This window comes from Chamaea fasciata, unplaced genomic scaffold, assembly GCF_029207755.1.
Source record: "Chamaea fasciata isolate MVZ Bird 193981 ecotype frontalis unplaced genomic scaffold, bChaFas1.0.hap1 SCAF_2, whole genome shotgun sequence".
In the NCBI taxonomy this organism is placed as follows: Eukaryota; Metazoa; Chordata; class Aves; order Passeriformes; family Sylviidae; genus Chamaea; species Chamaea fasciata.
In genome coordinates, this window is record NW_027094087.1 from 51,325,591 (window position 1) to 51,343,641 (window position 18,051).

General features: G+C 39.6%; 1 protein-coding gene across 1 annotated transcript in view; it reads left to right on the forward strand.

The window, feature by feature from the left end:
• The window catches only part of LOC136285190 (complement C4-A-like), a 40,975-nt gene that overhangs the window by 8,261 nt on the left and 14,663 nt on the right, over nucleotides 1–18,051 (forward strand). Inside the window, exons 8-26 of the mRNA XM_066176053.1 lie at nucleotides 240–345; nucleotides 524–647; nucleotides 952–1,067; nucleotides 1,819–1,986; nucleotides 2,732–2,929; nucleotides 4,542–4,733; nucleotides 6,051–6,200; nucleotides 6,623–6,749; nucleotides 7,132–7,203; nucleotides 8,050–8,247; nucleotides 9,176–9,287; nucleotides 9,514–9,584; nucleotides 10,451–10,590; nucleotides 11,419–11,631; nucleotides 12,865–12,916; nucleotides 13,359–13,439; nucleotides 14,558–14,761; nucleotides 16,160–16,235; nucleotides 16,654–16,810. Coding sequence (XP_066032150.1) covers nucleotides 240–345; nucleotides 524–647; nucleotides 952–1,067; nucleotides 1,819–1,986; nucleotides 2,732–2,929; nucleotides 4,542–4,733; nucleotides 6,051–6,200; nucleotides 6,623–6,749; nucleotides 7,132–7,203; nucleotides 8,050–8,247; nucleotides 9,176–9,287; nucleotides 9,514–9,584; nucleotides 10,451–10,590; nucleotides 11,419–11,631; nucleotides 12,865–12,916; nucleotides 13,359–13,439; nucleotides 14,558–14,761; nucleotides 16,160–16,235; nucleotides 16,654–16,810 — 2,557 coding nt within the window. The remainder of the gene's footprint in view (nucleotides 1–239; nucleotides 346–523; nucleotides 648–951; nucleotides 1,068–1,818; nucleotides 1,987–2,731; nucleotides 2,930–4,541; nucleotides 4,734–6,050; nucleotides 6,201–6,622; nucleotides 6,750–7,131; nucleotides 7,204–8,049; nucleotides 8,248–9,175; nucleotides 9,288–9,513; nucleotides 9,585–10,450; nucleotides 10,591–11,418; nucleotides 11,632–12,864; nucleotides 12,917–13,358; nucleotides 13,440–14,557; nucleotides 14,762–16,159; nucleotides 16,236–16,653; nucleotides 16,811–18,051) is intronic.

Consider the following 18,051-nt stretch of genomic DNA (forward strand, 5'->3'; position numbering starts at 1 on the left):
CTGATATGATTTACTCTATATATATATCTTTGTATTTGAAATCACCACTTGGTACAAAGTAAATTTTCCATGGTTGAATTACAGGAGAGTGGGACTAAATTTTCTTTTCAAGCTATTAGTTACAAATGGCATGCCTACAAATATTCCCGTATTTTTTCAGCATAAAATGATTAGTCTGACTCATGCTTGCTTTTTATTAAGATAATTATCCCTCTCCTCACTTCTTCATCCTTCCACAGACACTCGTATGGGAAAGAGATTCAAGGTGCTGCATATGTGCGATTTGGCATAATCGATGAAAATGAGAACAAAATATTTATTCCAGGCCTGGAGCAACAGCTATCAGTAAGTATTCAGTGGAACTGCTGTGATTTATCTTACCTGAGTATTGTCAGAAATTCCAGAAACTTAGAAGTCCATAATACTGTAGTTGTGATACAAGCAACACATTTATTTCTAGTGGCAAGAAACCAGTAGGGGCTGTCCCTCTTTCCAATTTTTATTTTCCCTGCTTTTGTTTTAGATCCAAAATGGAATAGGAAGAGTTACTTTAAATACGCCACTGTTGGAAGAGAAATTGAGAAAGAGTATTTCTACTCTGGAAGGGTTTCGTTTATATGTCGCTGTTACCACTGTAGAAACTGCAAGTGAGTACAGTATGGCTTAGATGATACACTCTGTAAGATTCACACTGATCTTTCTCTGGTGTAATCTGTTATGTGGAGAATCTGGTCTCACTGGATCCATCTTTGCTGCAAAGCTTGCTCATGCTCTAGGGAATTAACTAGAAGAATCTCAGGTGGAAAGCAGCTGCTCAAGCTCCAAGTTGCAGGAGATGACAGTGGGTAACATTAACTCTCGCCAGTAGTTGAAAATGAAAACGAAGTCTTTCAGAAAATAGATATCCAAGTTAGTACCCCCACAGTAACACACACTGTTTGATATTAACAGGTGGTGAGATGAGGGAAGAGGAACTCAGCAGTGTGAAGTTTGTGAGATCTCCTTATGCTGTGGATCTGTCTAACACCAAAAAGTATTTTGTGCCTGGAGCCCCCTTCTCTGTTATGGTATGTAGTGTTCTGACTGTGTCTGTCTGCCTCCACAGCGATGAATTTGTATCTGCTTTCTTTCCTTGGCTGATCCACTGTGAGCTCTGTAGGACAGAGGACTTCAAGAATAGGACCAGCACAGAGCTACTGTTTTTGTGTCTGGTTTGTCTCATTTCTGTATACTCAGAGCCTGAACAGCCAGAAAATGCTGGTTTTCAGTTCTAGAAGTCAATGTGCACTGTTGGACTACAGGGTTTTATAAAACATAACAATCTTTTCCTCACTTCCATATCAAAAGATTGAAACAAGAATATTGTAACAAATTAATCCCACATCAAATTAAAATTCTGAAAAGTAAAATGAGGTATCACCTATTTTAAAAAAATGTATTTAAGTTATGTGGCCTGAAACTTTACACCTTCATTTTTCTAGAGTTTTCTATGAAGTGTTAAAGTCAGAAATTTGCCTTATAATAGCTAATGACAAATATCTCTGGGACCTGTTTAGACCAAATAGATGCTAAGTGAAAATCTGAGGCATTTTGTAAACTGTGCTCACAGATTTTTACCTTAACTGAAGTCCAGACTGAGTAAATTGCTATCCCTTTTTCTCAAATCTCAAATTTTTGAATGCTGGTGTGTACAGTTTTGTATTTTTTCTCAGTTTATAAAAATTATAAATATAAATTATAATTGCTTCTTGTTTGTGGGCATTTTTTTTAAACATAGGATTTCCTTTAAATAACACTTTTTTTTTTTTTTCCCAATAGGTATCTGCCACTTCGGTTGATGGTGCTCCTGCTGCCTTCCTATTTATCACTGCCACTGTTACTTTGCCTGGAAAACCCCCAGTGAAGAAGACTGCCTTCTGTAATAGAGATGGTCTTGTCTCCATTACATTTGACATCCCCAGAGATGCTCAAATGCTCGAAATAAAGGTAAAGAAAATGCAAACATCCGTGTTTAAAAATATCCCACTGAGAATTGCTCCTAAGACAGTTACAAACATCTGTGAGGATGATCAGTTTTCATCGAATCAGCACAGAGCGTGGAACATGATTTCTTACACCACCTGCAAATCCTTGTCCAGATAGTGTAAGATAGGTGTGAGAGAGCAGGGGCCTGAGGGATGTCTCAAGTGAAGGACACTCCTGTACAGCAGAGCCTTGGGAGTGCATGCATTGGTTATAGTGGTGCATTTTTGTGTTTTGGGTATGCATTTGCCTGGCATGAAGGAGAGAAATGGGACTGTAAGGAATATCTCCATGCAAAGTGATAGAAAATTATGAGAAGAAAGTGAAGGAAAAGGTCCTGAGCAATGCACAGAGTCATTCATCTGCCTATTTAGAGGGTTCAGTTATGTGCACAATATAAAATCGGAAAAAACTCATCTGAGTAAAAAATCACTTCGTGATTTTTGACCCATTGATTCTCATTTAGAAAGAGCCAAGGGTGAAAAATACCAAATGTAAGTACAGCAAGAGGCAAAGTGGGGTGAGAGAATAAAGTAACTAAAACCTGGGGTTTGGTGCCAGGTTCTGCTAATGAGGTCTCAGCAATTATTTGTCTCACTTCACAGCATTTTCCAAATAACCTGGCACAATATGAATTATTGGTGACACTATATTGGTGACAGTCTCCTGTGGGACACTTCACTCACTCTGTCCTTTTCTTCCCTGACAGGTAAAGGCTGAAGAGGGTAAACAAAGGTTAGAATCACCTGAAGCCAGTATCAGAGCTGAAAGATACCAGTCTGCTTCCTCAAATTACCTCAGCATCAGCATCCCACACACCATTGTGGCACCTGGAGACACCTTACCCATCACCTTGAATGGTATTCATCAGTCTGGCAGTGGAAACATTGGCTACTTCTATTATATGGTAAACAGAGTAGTATCATATCAGTAATTTCTTTTAGAGATTATACAACCTGTAACATTGACCTAGTTGTTGATACAAGGAAAAACCAAGGGGGTCCAGGAAAGGGCAAGAAAGATGATCAGTGTTCTGGGACACCTGACCCACCAAGACAGGCTGAGGGAGCTGGACTTGTTCAGTTTGATGAAGAGCCTAACAGTGAGTTAATAGCAACCTAAAACTACTTGAAGAATTAAGTGGAGACAAGATGTCCTAGGTGGTGCCACACAATATAACAAGGGACCAAGGTTAAAAATTATGGCCTGGAGGATTCATTATGGAAAAATCTGTTCACTAGTGATGAAGGCAATATTGGAAGAGGTTTTCCAGAGGGCTGAGGGATTTTCCAGTCTTAGGAAAATTCAACACTCAACATGAGAAAACCTCACCAGTGTCACCTAGTCTTACCCTGGTGATGTCTCATCTTAGAGCAAGCAGCTGGATTAGAGATCTCCATAGCTCCTTTCCAGAAATTATTTTTATGATTCTGCTATTTTTTTTATACATTTGAACTTATTTTTGGGGGCATGTAAAATGCATAGTATTATTTTGCTGAATGAGGCAAATGTGTTCGTGGGTACATTCCAGGAGTGAATCTGTTGAATGTGAAACATGTTTAATCCCCTTCTTGCGTTCTTTGTCCTAATTTCCCGTGGCAGCCTAAATCTCACAGCATGATAAGTGCCAAGATATCAGTTCCTATTTATTTTTAATAGGACTCTGATATATTGGAACAATTGTATCCCTAGGAGTTAAGTTTGATTTTGGGGGTCTGTTTTCAATGGATGATGTATCACAGGGCTGGAATTGGTGCTGCCAGGCTTTGGGAAGTTATAGTGCTGGGCAGGCAGGACATGTGGGAGGGATGGTGGCTGATACTGCTGTAGTTCAGCAGTGAGGGCCTCTCCCAAACATTGGTTGTCTTAACAAAGACAGTGAAGATTTCAGGCCAGGCTGCAGCCTGCCTTTGTTTCTTCCAGAAATCCATTCACTGTGTGTTTAGGAAAGCTTCATGTATTTTGTTCAGGGAAGAGCACTCTCAGTCCTGCCACTGTGCCTGTTTTTTCATTCCTCTGACCAGCCATAAATATAGTTAACATAATATAGGAAGGAAGGAGTTATACAGTAAAAGATGGGCTGAAATCAGTTAAAGATCTGTCTGTGATACTTTCTCCTGGAACCTCCTGCTCCAAATCTTTCACACCATCTGAAAGATTCAGTACTGATTACAGATTAAATAATGCTGGTATCTTCTTGAATGTGATGACCAGTCATTGTAGAAGACAAAATTTAGACTTCTATCTGGGTATCCCTTCTAAAGCTGTAAGATAGAGAGGAGGGTGACAGATTTGTTGCTCAAAACTGGGCCACAGGACCAGTGTAGCAGAGATTCACCACCACAGTGTGCAGGGTACTGGTATACAGCTTGGCAATCAAAACTGTTAATGCCATTAGAAGAGAATATATTTTTAAAAGAAATTGCCTCAGGAAAAAAAGAAAAGTAAAATTATGCAACATAATGCCTTTTCTGGGGTATAGTCAGAGTATTTGATTTCTCTGTGTTTCTGCCTTGCAGGTTGTGGCAAAGGGACAAGTTGAGCTTCTGGGAAGGGTGCCATCCTCAAACAAAGTAATAAACCTTAAAATCACCGAGAAGATGGTCCCTGCCTTTCGTTTTTTAGCCTACTACTTCATTGGGAATGAGGGCCAGCAAGAGATCATTGCTGATTCTGTGTGGGTAGATGTCATGGATGTCTGCGAAGGAAAGGTGCTTTCAAAGTTCGTGGCTTCTGTTGTTGCATTCCAAAATTATTTTTAAAATGGGGTATACTGGCAGGCCTGGGATTATAAAGTGAAAGATGTGTCATTTGTATTGAAAAGGAGTAATCAGGAGTCATGCCAAAAGGTACAGCTTGGAAAGGCTCCCAGGTTGTGCCTCAAAGAGACGAAAAACACAGTTTCATACAGAAAAAATCACCCCCTGTGAGTGTCTATATTTTAGAAATCCACAAGAAAACATGGATAGAATTGTTGAGGGGGGAAAATCTCTTTGTAACTTTTTCTTTTAGTAGTGATGTGTGTCACACGAAAGAAAGTGAAGCCATTTATTGGGAAAAAACATATGAATTTGAAGTAATTTTTCAAGCTTTTTAATTTCTGTTAAAAGCTATTTTCTGAATTTTGGTAGCACTTTAAAAGCTTTTTTAAAAAATGGTTTATATTAGAAAATGAAGTGTAGATAAAATGAGAGGCCCTCTAAGCCTTTCTTTCATCTTCCTTCTCCTCTTCTTCCTCCTCATTTTGGGACCATAAAGTAAAATGAAAAAAATCCAAGACACAGTAATTTCTCCCAATAGCATGAAACACAATTGGCAAAAATTGTCAGCTGTCTAAAATAATTTTTTCCACTGAAAATGTTTTGGAAAAATATTATGATAGTCCATTAGGGGGAAAAAAGTTTTCAAGAAAAAAATCATCCATCTCCAACAGACAAACAAATTCTTCATTTGTACAAGGACAAAATTCAGTAATGTTCACAGGCATTTTTAGTGATAATTCCTTATTATTTCATAATCACCATGGCTACTTCCTCTTAAACCCCATAAGTGTGCATGTACATCACAACAAGACATGCATTAACTCAGCCACGCTAAAACATTCAAGTGTGTGATAGAAAGTAGGCAATATTATTACAGATTGGTTTAAGTTGGTTACCTTTGTACATTAAATAGTCTTTTGCTGTCTTTCACGGTAATTTTGCTTCCACTGGAAAATAACGAAATTATTTTGAGGGTCCCAGTTCCACAAACCCCTAACACAAATTTTTAATTTCCCTTGGTGCTTAAATGTTATTGAAAGCCAGCATCCAGTATTCTGCAAGACACATTTTCAGTTCCCCATGATTTCCCTCAGTGTGAAATAGCTGCACCTATGTCTTCCAAAATGCAGCATCACAGGCAGAAACTCTATAAAACAGGAATATCTCCCAACTTCTGACAGTCATAGCTGATAGTATTTCTGACCAAAAAAATCTTCACTTCTCATTAACAAATATGATATTTTTATTTCAATATTTTCTATTTAGATTAAAGTGAGAACAGAGCAAGACACATATGAACCAACAGACAACGTCAATTTACAGATTGAAATGGACCATGCAGGAAAAGTTGCCTTAGCTGTGGTTGATAAGGCAGTTTTTATTCTGAATAAGAAAAATAAGCTTACAGCCAAAAAAGTAAGATATTTGTAAGAAGAAAATATCCCGTCTACTAGTCAAGCAAATTTTTCCATGACTAATGAAAGGATCAAAATGCAATTAACAGCTATTGATTGCTTAGACAACACTTTGCTAAACTTGAAAACATTTTTTTCATTTGCAATTTAGTATCTATTTAAGATGAATGGCATGTTTAAGATGTGTGGTATATTTAATATGGGGATTTTCATCCTATGGCAAACAAGTTTGTAAATTTAAAAAACCTTGGCTTGAAAGCACTCCCTAACTAAAACATTCCTCAGCTTTTATCTGCTTCCAAATGCAGCTCGCACCACCAGTTTGTCTTGCTTCTGTGAATCAAAAGCTACAAGATTTTTTCTGATATATGTGTAAACCCTTTACCAGCATGTGCAGTCCATCTTTGCCATTTTATTTGGCAGGTATTTAATGCTATGAATTCATATGATCTTGGATGTTCTGCGGGTGGTGGTGCAAATAGCGTTCAAGTTTTTACTGATGTTGGGCTGGCTTTTATATCAGACACGATTCAATCCAGTGTCAGGGAAGGTAAGTGCAATCTGCCCTTCAGAAATTTGTGTAAGACCACTATAGATCAGGGGAGGCATATTGATTGATTGATTGATAATCAAAAACATTTTTACTATGATATTGTAAAATCTTCTTTGCCTTTGGATTTTTCTTCTTCTGCTCTTCCACCAGATGATGGCAGCTCAGATATCCCAGGTGGTGGGTTCTGGTCCTTTGGTGACCACCTCATCCGGGGCAGGCAGCAGTAGGCTAGGGTTGGAAGATCTGTGGGACTCTCCCTCAAATTGTGGGTCTTCTGTCAATGAGATGGGTCCTAAGACAGGTCTTCATGAATGATGTGAATGATCAGGCTGTTCCTGTCATATCATTGTGACCAACCACTTCTGTTCTGCCTTCCCAGGATATAAATGCCTCCAGGGCACCCGAAGGCAGAAGAGGTCTTTGGATTTTCAGAAAAAAATGTCAGGAATTGGTATGTCTGTTCCTCTGAGTGGCCTGAAAATCTTAGCAGAGGGAGGCAAAGGGATGTGCCTGGGATCTAGGGGAAAAAAGTGATGGCTTAGTGAAGGATGTCAACATATTCTGAGTCCCAGTTCTTGCATTATGTGACATAACCTAGCACAAGTGAATGTACTATACTGTGTGACCTGATGCATCATTCAGAAAAACAGTTGAAAAACCAAAATCAAATAATGCCTGTAAATGGAAACTTGTTCACCACTTTATAATCCCAAATGCGAAGCACTTCTACTAGATAACGTGTCATGTCACCAGTCACGAAATTATTTGTATGGTCAGATATTTTACAAATCCTGTCTTTTTCTTGACATTCTGCTTTGAAGCTGTACCAACTTTGGTGCTTTGTGCTTCAATTAAGAGAACAGTCAGTATAGCATTTGGCATAAAATCTCAGTTTGTGCAAAATTTTTTTCTCATTTTTTTGCCAGAAGGCATGAAGGCTTGGAGTTGGATTCTTTCTTACTTTTGAAATCAGACTCTTTATTCAAGAAAGAGAACACTGATATTTCTATTTCTATTAAGAATTCCAGCCTGCAAAGATGGTTCAACTTTTAATTCAGTCTGAGTCTGAAGAGCGGGCTTAGAACAGAATGTCTAGGATGCCATGGAGCCTATGCTTCCCTCCTGTGTTTGTGGGCAGTTTTTAGGAAGGACTGTTCTCAAGGTCCCAGGCTGAAGCTTGGCTGTTGCAACAGAAACTAATGTTAATGACAAAGAATGACAGGAATGAGCACAATGAACACCTTTGCACTGATTTCTCCTCACACAGCACTAATTCTGGGCCTTAATTCTATTGCAGCCAGCAGATACCAAAACACTGCTCTACTAAAATGCTGCCAAGATGGAATGAAATTAATTCCCATGAAGTTTTCTTGTGCAAAAAGGCTGGAAAAGGTGCCTGGCTCCCAGGCATGCAGGAACGCGTTCCGGGACTGCTGTGAGAAAGCCACAGCCCTCAGAAGGGCGAATCAGAGGAACAGAGTGGGCTTGGCACGACGTAAAGAGCAGTGGCATACAACTCTGCCACTTTTACCATTCTTGTGGTGGTTGGGGAGGGTCAAGGGGCATTTTAGTGCCGTGGGGCTGGGGAGGAAGTTTAGACATGAGCATTTCAGAGAGCCCCGGGACAGTGCAGCAGCCACGCAGCCTTGCATCTTCACACCTGTACACTGGGGAGGTGGGAGAGGGATGGGATGGGATGGGATGACTTATTGGGGTGAGAAAAGGCAGGAATCACTTTAGCCACCGCTGGTCACTCCAGTCTTATGGAGGAGCTGGTAGCCCCTCCACAAGGCCCACACCCCAGAGAGGCCACAGACAGCAGAGCAGGTAGGGGGGTGGTTGTCTGTGTTCAGGGCTCTAAGTGGTCTCAAAGTTTTGATTCTTTTTAGCGGTACTACTGTATAACACCCGAGTACCTCCAAAATGCCATCATGAGAAAGAGCCAAAATTATTCTGGCTAAATTGGACCTTTCTTCTTTTCTTCTCCCTAAAGTCTATCTCTGACCACACATTGTGTCACCTCATGTTACCAAAAAAAAAAAAAATTACTTTGCATCTAAAATGATCCGATTCTGAGTGTAATTTCTGCTACCATTTCTCACAGATTTCCCCTTTCATCCTCTGTCTGTCACAAGTATGGGGGAGTGGGAACACCTTTGCTAGCCTTGCTGCCAGGGACTGATTATTCATTTGGTTGCATATAGTTATTGAAGTTGGGAAGAGGAACTGTCTCTTTGTTCAGTGACAAACTGTGGTCATTGCTTCTCTTTTTTCAACATTCTTCTTTAATGTACAAGATGAAACACAGATGAAATCTTTTAATCCAGGGCATTTTCTGTTCTCTTACAAGTTGACTCTCTGCAAGACAGTGTAAGGTCAGCAGCCAAGGACTTTCAAAAAGAAACCTCACTCCTGTTTTGCAGAATACAATGAACAGGAAGAATTGTTTGATGAAACCTCTGTCAGCTTGCGCAGCTATTTTCCTGAGAGCTGGTGGTGGAGTTTAGAAGCAGTAGAAAGCCCTGGAAAACACAGGTACTGTGCTGTCTCACTAGGTGAATATGTTTAAATTTGTACTGTAGAATGTGTATAAATATCAGCTTTATGTAGTATTTGATGCAGATGACATCAGAGTATTTGCAAGTACTTTGTCTCCACAACTGAGGGAATGAGTTTTTCCCTTACAATACGCAAACTTCATCAAAACACAATGTTTACATTTTATGCATGCCTTCTAAAACCTTTTATTTTGTGTTTTCAGTGTAAAAAACTTTGTTCCTGACTCTATAACTACCTGGGAAGTTCAGGCAATAAGTATATCTCCTGAAAAAGGTATAAGTATTGGGGTTTTTTATTCATTTGTTTCTTTGTGTGGATAAATAGAGAATGTATATTCTTCAAAAGGAAGATCAGTTATGTTAACAGAATAAAACAGTCTGTACTGTTATAAAACACAAAGATTTATATTTATGAAAGCAACATGAAGTAGGGTCTCAAGGATGATGGATCACACAACCAAAACTGTATTTTATTCTTTCCACTTTATAAAATACCTCATTTTAGCTTCCACGTGGCCAGGAAGCCACAAGAAAGGTAGCAGTTGTAACACCACTTTAGTTTGAATAATTCTGGGACCAGATTCTGGCCATCTCAAAGCATGAATGTCTATGGCCTCTAAGGCAGAAAAGAACACCAGGGAACCAGCAAAGGAGCAGCCAAGGGCTGGACACCAGAGAGCCCAGGTTCCCAGATGCTGCCCTCTGGGAACTCCTAGGAGTTGATGAGGACCACAGAGGATGGACAAAGGGTCTATCTTGTACTGCCCACTCCACTTTGGAAGGGGAGGATTATCCAGGGGTGCAGTGATGGCCACGGAGTTTATTTTCAGAAAGCAAGGAAAGGTCATTGTGTTTTAAACAAGGAAAAAAAAACAACAAACAAACAGAAAAAAAACTGGGCCACATTTCCCTCACAAAAGGTACAAATACTTCTGCCAAGTTTTACCTCTCAAAAACTATGGCAGTGACTCCAGGGGCCAAACTAGAGATAGGTCTCTAGTGCAAATGAGTTTAAATGAGTTTTGATTATGCCTGTTTTCCTCTCCTGCTCATGACCTCAGGGGAGCCCAGGCACTGAGATTTGATTAGACATTTAACTTCTTATTAGATGACGTTAAATGTATATTTTTCTCACCCCAGGGTTCTGTGTAGCTGAACCCCACACCTTTGCAGTTTTCAAAGACTTTTTTGTGTCCCTGAGATTACCGTACTCAGTCAGACGACACGAGCAGCTGGAAATAAAACCCGTGGTTTACAACTACCTGCCCAACGATCTCCAGGTGGGGTTATCAGCAACAGCTGTATCTTGTGTGCCTCGCTAGCTAGATCTATAGTTTTGTAATAATTTCATGTGAATGACCTGACCACCCTTCAGTGCCCCCTACAGCCCAGACATAATGCTCCTATCTTGAAAGCTTTCCCAAGGACAGGATCCAGTTCCACTTGGTAATTAAACTTACCATATAAAGCAGATTTTACTCACCACGTTTCATAGCCATATCCTTTGTCTTTGGGTACTTCTTCCCCTTCATTGAAGCAATCTGTTCCTTTTTTGCTGCCTGCTGATCTGGACAATATCCAACTGCTGCCACTGACACTTGCTGACACTTCACAAGGTGCACAAGATACAGAGGTCAATTAGTGCACCATCCAATGTTAGTCACAAAGCTCACTAAGTATACAACACAGACACACTTTTTCTTTTCATGTGACTCCTATGCAGTCCTGCATATGGCCACAGTTGTCACTGGGCTTTGGGTCTCCATTGTCCTAGGGCCGATACTCTTTTCTTTCACATCTTCCCATCTCCCAACCAGCTGTTCAACCAGCATCCTCTGAACTGCATTGAATCGTGTAGAGCTGGGATGTATAAAAATGCACTATTCTTTTTACTTCACTGTGATTCAGGGATAAGCCAAAACTCTGCTTCAAGTTCAGTGTAATGAAGAAATGTTAGCTGATTTACCTTCAGAGCCCTAACCAATATAGATGAATGGTAACAGACCATGGGGTCACAGAACAATTTACATTGGAAGGAGCACCAGAGGTATTTTTCCCTGTGCAGTGATGCACTAGGACTGATCTTGGGCATGGCCTTGTCCCCACAGGTGACAGTGAAGATGGATGCAGTGAAGGGGCTGTGCACCGCAGAGACGAGAGCTAGGGCTGTGCAGCTGTCCCTGCTGGCAAAGGGGAACTCGGCTACACCAGCCTTCTTCTCAGTTGTGCCTCTGACTGTGGGAGAAATTCCAATCACCATTACTGCTTTTGACCAGGATTCTGGGCACAGTGATAGCATTAGGAAGAACCTCAAAGTTGTGGTATGTATAACTAATCGAGGGCAGGCACTTCACAAATTGTCCTCAAATATGACATTCACTGTGTGTGGACCTCTCACAGAGAGAGTGAAATGGTACAAACACGAGGCTGGAAGCAATTCGGGAAACCTGTTTTTCGGCAAAGACTGAGGGAAAAAAATTAAGCCCCTGTGTGTTGTACATGGAAAGGTTTGTTCTCTACGGCAAAAGAAACATCCTTTACCCATGACACAGCAACAACTTCTTCAGCCGGTGCCTGTCTTAGAATCTTTAACTTCTCCCTGCTTCATCTTTTTACCTTGTGAAGCCAAGATTGAAGATGTCCATCTAGCAAACTTTTGAGAAGGAAATGCTCTCTGCTAGTAATGAGGTTAAACCCTATTTTATTCCTTCTGGTCAATGGATGAATCTTCACTCTCAACAACTGCATAGGTAAACCATATGCAAAACATGCAAACAAAGATGCTGTATTGATTATTTAATATCTTAGCTCTCTTTCAAAATTATAAAAAGTAGAAGTCATTTAGAAAAAATTACTTTTCAAGTGCCAACACAGACTCATTACAGTACCCAAGTCATCCATGGAGGGCTTTCTTCCATCCACACAAAAAGTGCAGATTATGAATCCTTGCACCCCTGATGCCAGGTATTACCATGTAAGTAAGGATAAGGCACAGGATGCTGGGAACCTGCTCCTGTTAAAGGCTATAACTTTTGTAGATATAGACACAGTCTCAGAGTTCAGTGTTACACCAAAACATTAAAAGTAGCTTAAAAATAGCTTTATTAAAACTGAAGCTGTAGAAAGAGGGATGTGAGGAATCAAAAGGAAAAAAGTGTTTAAGCTTTACACACAAGATGTACTCAGAATTTCATGGATTTCATACATGAGAGGTTTACAAAAATGAGTTCCTCGTGAACTTGATGGGTCACAAAGCTGAGAATAAACTTTGAAATTTAATTTTTGGGAGTTGGTTTCGGTTAAAGGAATTTCATCTAGGGAAATGTTTTAATAGTAGCACAAAAAATTCAGCAAAGTTTATTAGTAGTTTCATTGGGAAACTGAAATTCTGATCCAAAGGCTGAGTTTTACCTAGTGAGAAATCTCCCTTCAAAATTACTTATTTGTGCCACCTGCTGGCCCAGTGCTCGGGTCGAGCCTGCAGGTTTCTTGCAGCTTAATTTCAGGTGTGAGTGCCTGTAAGCGTTTTGACATTTCTTTCTTTAATTGTGCAGGCTGAAGGTGTTCTACAGAGAGAAGAAGAGACCATTTGCATTAACAGTGGCTGTAAGTTACCCAAAAGGGCTAGATACGGAGGAGGTTTGGAGTAAGAATGAAGAGTGAATCATGGGTGCGGTGAAATACTTCATAATGCACAGGTGTTCCTTTGGTTAATCAGAACTTGTCAGAAATCTCTCCATCCAATACATAGCAAAAGACTTGTGAAAGGAGGGGGGAAAAAAAAGAATTCTAAATTTTTAGAATTGATTTATTTTACTTTTGTTTCTCAAGGTATCATTTTTTATATATTAACTGGGCATCTTTAAAATTCACTAATGGGTCTCAAAAAAGTATTAAAAAAAGGTTTTTTTCAAGTCTAAATATTTGCCAAAGATTGAAAATTAAATCACTATAAGAAAGATATGTGTATTTTTTTTTCTAAAATTACAGCATGCTGTTTATTTTTTGAAAAGTCTGGATTTTGATATCTATTTATTATTTTTTACAGTGAAGTTCCATACAGTGGACCTGAACAGACCATCTAACATGGTACCAGGTTCTGATAGCCACGTGTTAGTTAGCCTGAAAGGTAAATGTAATTTTTTTTGTCAACAACTTCTCCATAGTTGACAAGGGACAGCCCCCTCTCATGCTGCTCATTCCTGCATGGCAAGTCTCCATTCTCTCCTGGTATTTTCTGTTATGACTCAAATGGTCTGTGCTACATGACCAGGTCATAAAACAAAACATCCCCAGAGTTGAACCAGTGCATTTTCCTCTTTCTAATTACTCCTTCTTACTTGTAATGGATGTAATAGCTTTATGAGATCCATCCTTCCTCACTGTGCTTGGACTAACGTTATGGGAAAGCCAGAGGTGAAGGGAAGAGTTTATCTTCTCTAATAACCCCACACTGTGTGCAGGGCTGTAGAAATCTGCTTTAGATTTCAGAAATAAGGATGCCAGACTCTGGTGACTCCAGGCTCTGGAGAGTTCCATTTTTCCAAAGAGGACATATGCACAATTTTATATTCATTTAATCAAATATAGTTATACATGTGTGTGTATATATATATATATATATATGTACATACACACTCATGCATACATATTTTAAAAGCATCTGTTAGCAAGTGCTTTTATTAGTGACAAATACTACCTCCTACCCCCCACCCCCGCCGGCCCAGGAAATGTAAAATAATGCATTTGTGAGACAAAGGGTATTGGCTTCCATTTAAAATCCCTGTCCTAAAATAAAGGGATCATTGAATTCATAAAGTTGTAAGTTATAAAATTGCAGTGAGGAAAAAAACCCACATAAAACGTTCATCATGACTAATGCACGATCTTTTTATCCATCTGTGGGAGGACTGGGGTTTGTTTGACAACACTTTTCCAGCCCAAACTTGCTACACCAGTCTTTCCCTCTTTCCTTTCTTCCCTGCCTCCAGTAGCCTGAGGACTCATTCTCCTTCATATTCCTTCACTGTGCCAGCCTCCTTTCTCCAGCTTTCCCAGGGCCTGGCACCTCAATCTTTCCCTTCTTCAAAGAGTTTTATGAAGTCTCAGGTAGCTAAGAATAGTGTTGAGTAGTGAGGCGTTCAGGCCATGCTGGAATGTCAGCCGATAGTTAGGATCACCTTTCTTCATATGACAGTGATCACTTTTAAATGAGACGTGTACTACGGCTTGTCTTTTTTACAACAGGAAACATTATGGATGAGTCTGTTGAAAACTGTCTGAGTCTCAGTGGAGTTGAGAAGCTGATTCAGGTGCCCACAGGCTGTGCAGAGCAAACAATGGTGAAAATGGCCCCTGCAGTCTACGCCATCGAGTACCTGGATGCCAGCGAGCAGTGGGTGAACTTTAACCCCGAACGGAAGCAGGAAGCCATCGGTATGATTGAAAAAGGTAGGCTGGAAAAAAACAAAACAAGACAAACCAACCAGAAGCCAAAGGATGGGATCCAGCACACTGGCTGCAGCTGCCTCCTGAAGGAGGGCCCACTGTCTTAACACAGCCTCACAGAAATGCCCCAGGCAGTCTGCAGACAGACACATGTGAGGAGGCCTTAGGAGACTAATTGCCAGCATTTGGCACTGGATGATATTGACATTGACAGCCCATCCTCTCTCTTGCATAATTTAGAAGTAGAAAGTAAAATCTGAGCTGATCAAAGAAAATTCTTTTCAGAGTAAATGGATAGCAAAGGCCAGTTGTTCATTGCCTCCCAGTGTTCAAAATCAACCAAGATAAAACACATCCTAAAAATGCTTATTTCTCCCCATGGTTCACAGACACTGCTTAGGATAGCCAGCTGGGATGTAGACATCTCTGTCTGTGGCTGTCAAGAGGAGTATGACAAAGGAAATGCCCAATGCTAATCATGATATTGACACTTTCCTTTCCCCACTTCTGTATTCATGTAAGCTAGAAGGACTTCAGCAGCCTTGGGCCAAGCCAGGGAGAGTGTTTTCTTAGGGAGGGGACACCTGCAAGTCTGCTTCTGGAAGCACTCCAAGATGTAATCCAAAGCTGATATTAAAGGTAGAGCAAAGCCAGGACCACAGTATGTGGAAATGTTTCAGCTAACTAACACAGGGAGTTGTCAGTATTGGAACAGGTACAGCTGATCTTAAACACATTTCATCAATGCAAAACAAGTGTATAAATGGCCATTAAAAGCATGCTAGCAGTTGTGCGTGGAGATCTTTGCCTATTTATCCAAGACTGTCAAAAGTGACATGGGATTCTGCTAATAAGTATTTGGTATTATAAGCATCATTTACTCCCTACATTACACTTTTATTGATTCTTATTGAAGTTCATCAGTGTAAAATATGAGTTGTGTGACTATGATACAAACTTTGTCAAAATAATAGCACTCAAGGTCAGAAGCCATAACTCATGATTTATAAAACTCTGTCTGACCCAAAAGATGATGTTTTGTATACTTTTTGATTTCATACACCATAAAATCAACAGCTTGAAAAGTTGTCAATAATGGGAAATAATTTCCCAATATTCACTACACATAAAATGTTTTTTAACTATAGGTATCTGCAGTTTTCAGGTTATTTTCTTGGCTCAAATAAGTCAAACAAGACAGAGAACCTGCTTATCCTAGTGATTTTTCTGTGTCAAATTCTGCTGCCCCAGTCATTTCCTCCTTAATGCCCCAGTGAACACCTCTATGAACTCTTCCACCAGTCAATACAAAACATGTCCATTAAAATACAAATTATGTAGAAAAATGCCCAATAAATATGGGTGTTCTCTGAACAGTTATGTGCTCTCCTGTTCATGCAGGTTACACTAGACTGCTTGAGTTTCAGAAGGAGGATGGCTCCTATGGAGCATTTAAAATAACCCCCAGTAGTGTATGGTAAGTGAATTTCTTTTCCTGGGGTTTTATTTTTGGGGTTTTGTTTTTGTTTATTTGGTTGGGATTTTTTCCAATGTACCTCTATTACCATTTGATGCATCAGAAGTTTTTCTTTGGCAATGGATTTTGCAAATCTGGTAGTTGCCTATGTACTTGTGTCATGAATAACCAGCCACCAAATTCTCTGTGAGTGTTCAGTCCTTGGTAAAAGAGATTTATACTGAACAACTGCTTATTTTGCATTTGCCACAGAGTAGAAATATTCAAGCTGATGTTGAACAATAACTCACTAGTTTGCAGTGAGTGCATTCTGTTGAATATAAGTCTGTGCATAAAAATTAGTATGTTTATCTTCCTGTCAATATAGTCTTCTATAAATATCTGTCAGCACAAGTTTGGAAAATTTTCTTTTGCGCAGGTTAACTGCATTCATTGTTAAAGTGCTCACAAGGAGCAGAGAATACTTCAGTATCCAAGACAGTCACATAAGCAAGTCGATTTCCTACTTGGTTAATCAACAGCAGGCAGATGGCTCATTCCACGACCACCACCCCGTAATGGACAGGTCAATGCAGGTAGGTCATCCCTATTTAGAAGAATTTGTTGAGCATTTAGGGCTATTAAGGGTTGAAAGGAATAATGTGAGTTGTTGAATAACAAGAAATGTACCAAAAGAGAATAAATCTGTAATGCAAGTACAAAATCTGCAATGTAAAATTAATTTAACAGGTCTGTTTTGTCAGATGTGTAGCTAGCACTTCACCTTTATCTTTTTATATAGTCTTAGACAATTTTTTCAGCCATGCCTATAGAGAACTTAAAAAATATTTCTGGGGGTCATATGTTTGGTAAAAATGTAAGCCTTTTATTGCCAAAGGCAATAGAATGTAGAATTGTAACTTTGTTCTGAAGGGGCATCCAGAGCTCATCTAGTCCAAACACTGCTCAAAACAGTTCTAATTAGATCAGACTGTGCAGGGCCATGTCCAGCAAGGTCTCAAGTATGTCCCAGTGTGTCTGGCTAACCTGTTTCAGTATTTCACCACGCCCATGGTGAAATAATAAAATGTTAACACTGAAGCAGAATTTCCAATTGCATATCTTGGTCTACACATCCTCTGTAACTGTCCAAAAACACAAAATTGTTATGCTGCCCATGAATTTAGTCTAGGAAAGTAATGTGCATCTTCCAGAACTAATTGAAAATGCACTGTAGCAACTATATATATATATGTATACATATGAAAAAAATGCATTAATATTTTTAATGATCTGTGTCAAATAACTAGTGAGGCTTTCACCCTCAAAGCTAATTTCACATTTCATGTAACACTATTGGAGAAAAAGAAACAAGTAGCTCAAGGACTGGTCAAAGGGTTTTGCGGTTTTTTGACCTGTGTTCAAGCTGAGATAATTTTCCATCTTACAAACACTTCAAGAGCTGTCAGGGGAAAAGAGCTAATGAGAGCACTGTGCTTTCTTTATAAAAGAGAGGGATAAGAATTTATCTAGTATTGTCGAATAAATACCTTTACAGGAGAGAAGTTCTGTCTGTAAGGTAAAGGGCTCTTTAGTGTGTGGAGAGGAGCACAGAAATAAAAACAACCCCACCCTCCTAGTGACTGAAAATTGAAACCATGAATGTTCCAATGAGAAATTACAGATTTTTAGGAGTAAGATAAATAACTAAATATTTGATTGTCAGCTGAAGGATGTGGTGGGTTTCTGGTCTCTTACACTGTTAATGCAACCTGGCTGCCACCATAGAAGATATACTTTATATGGACACATATTACTGAGAAAAATTTAAGGCAAC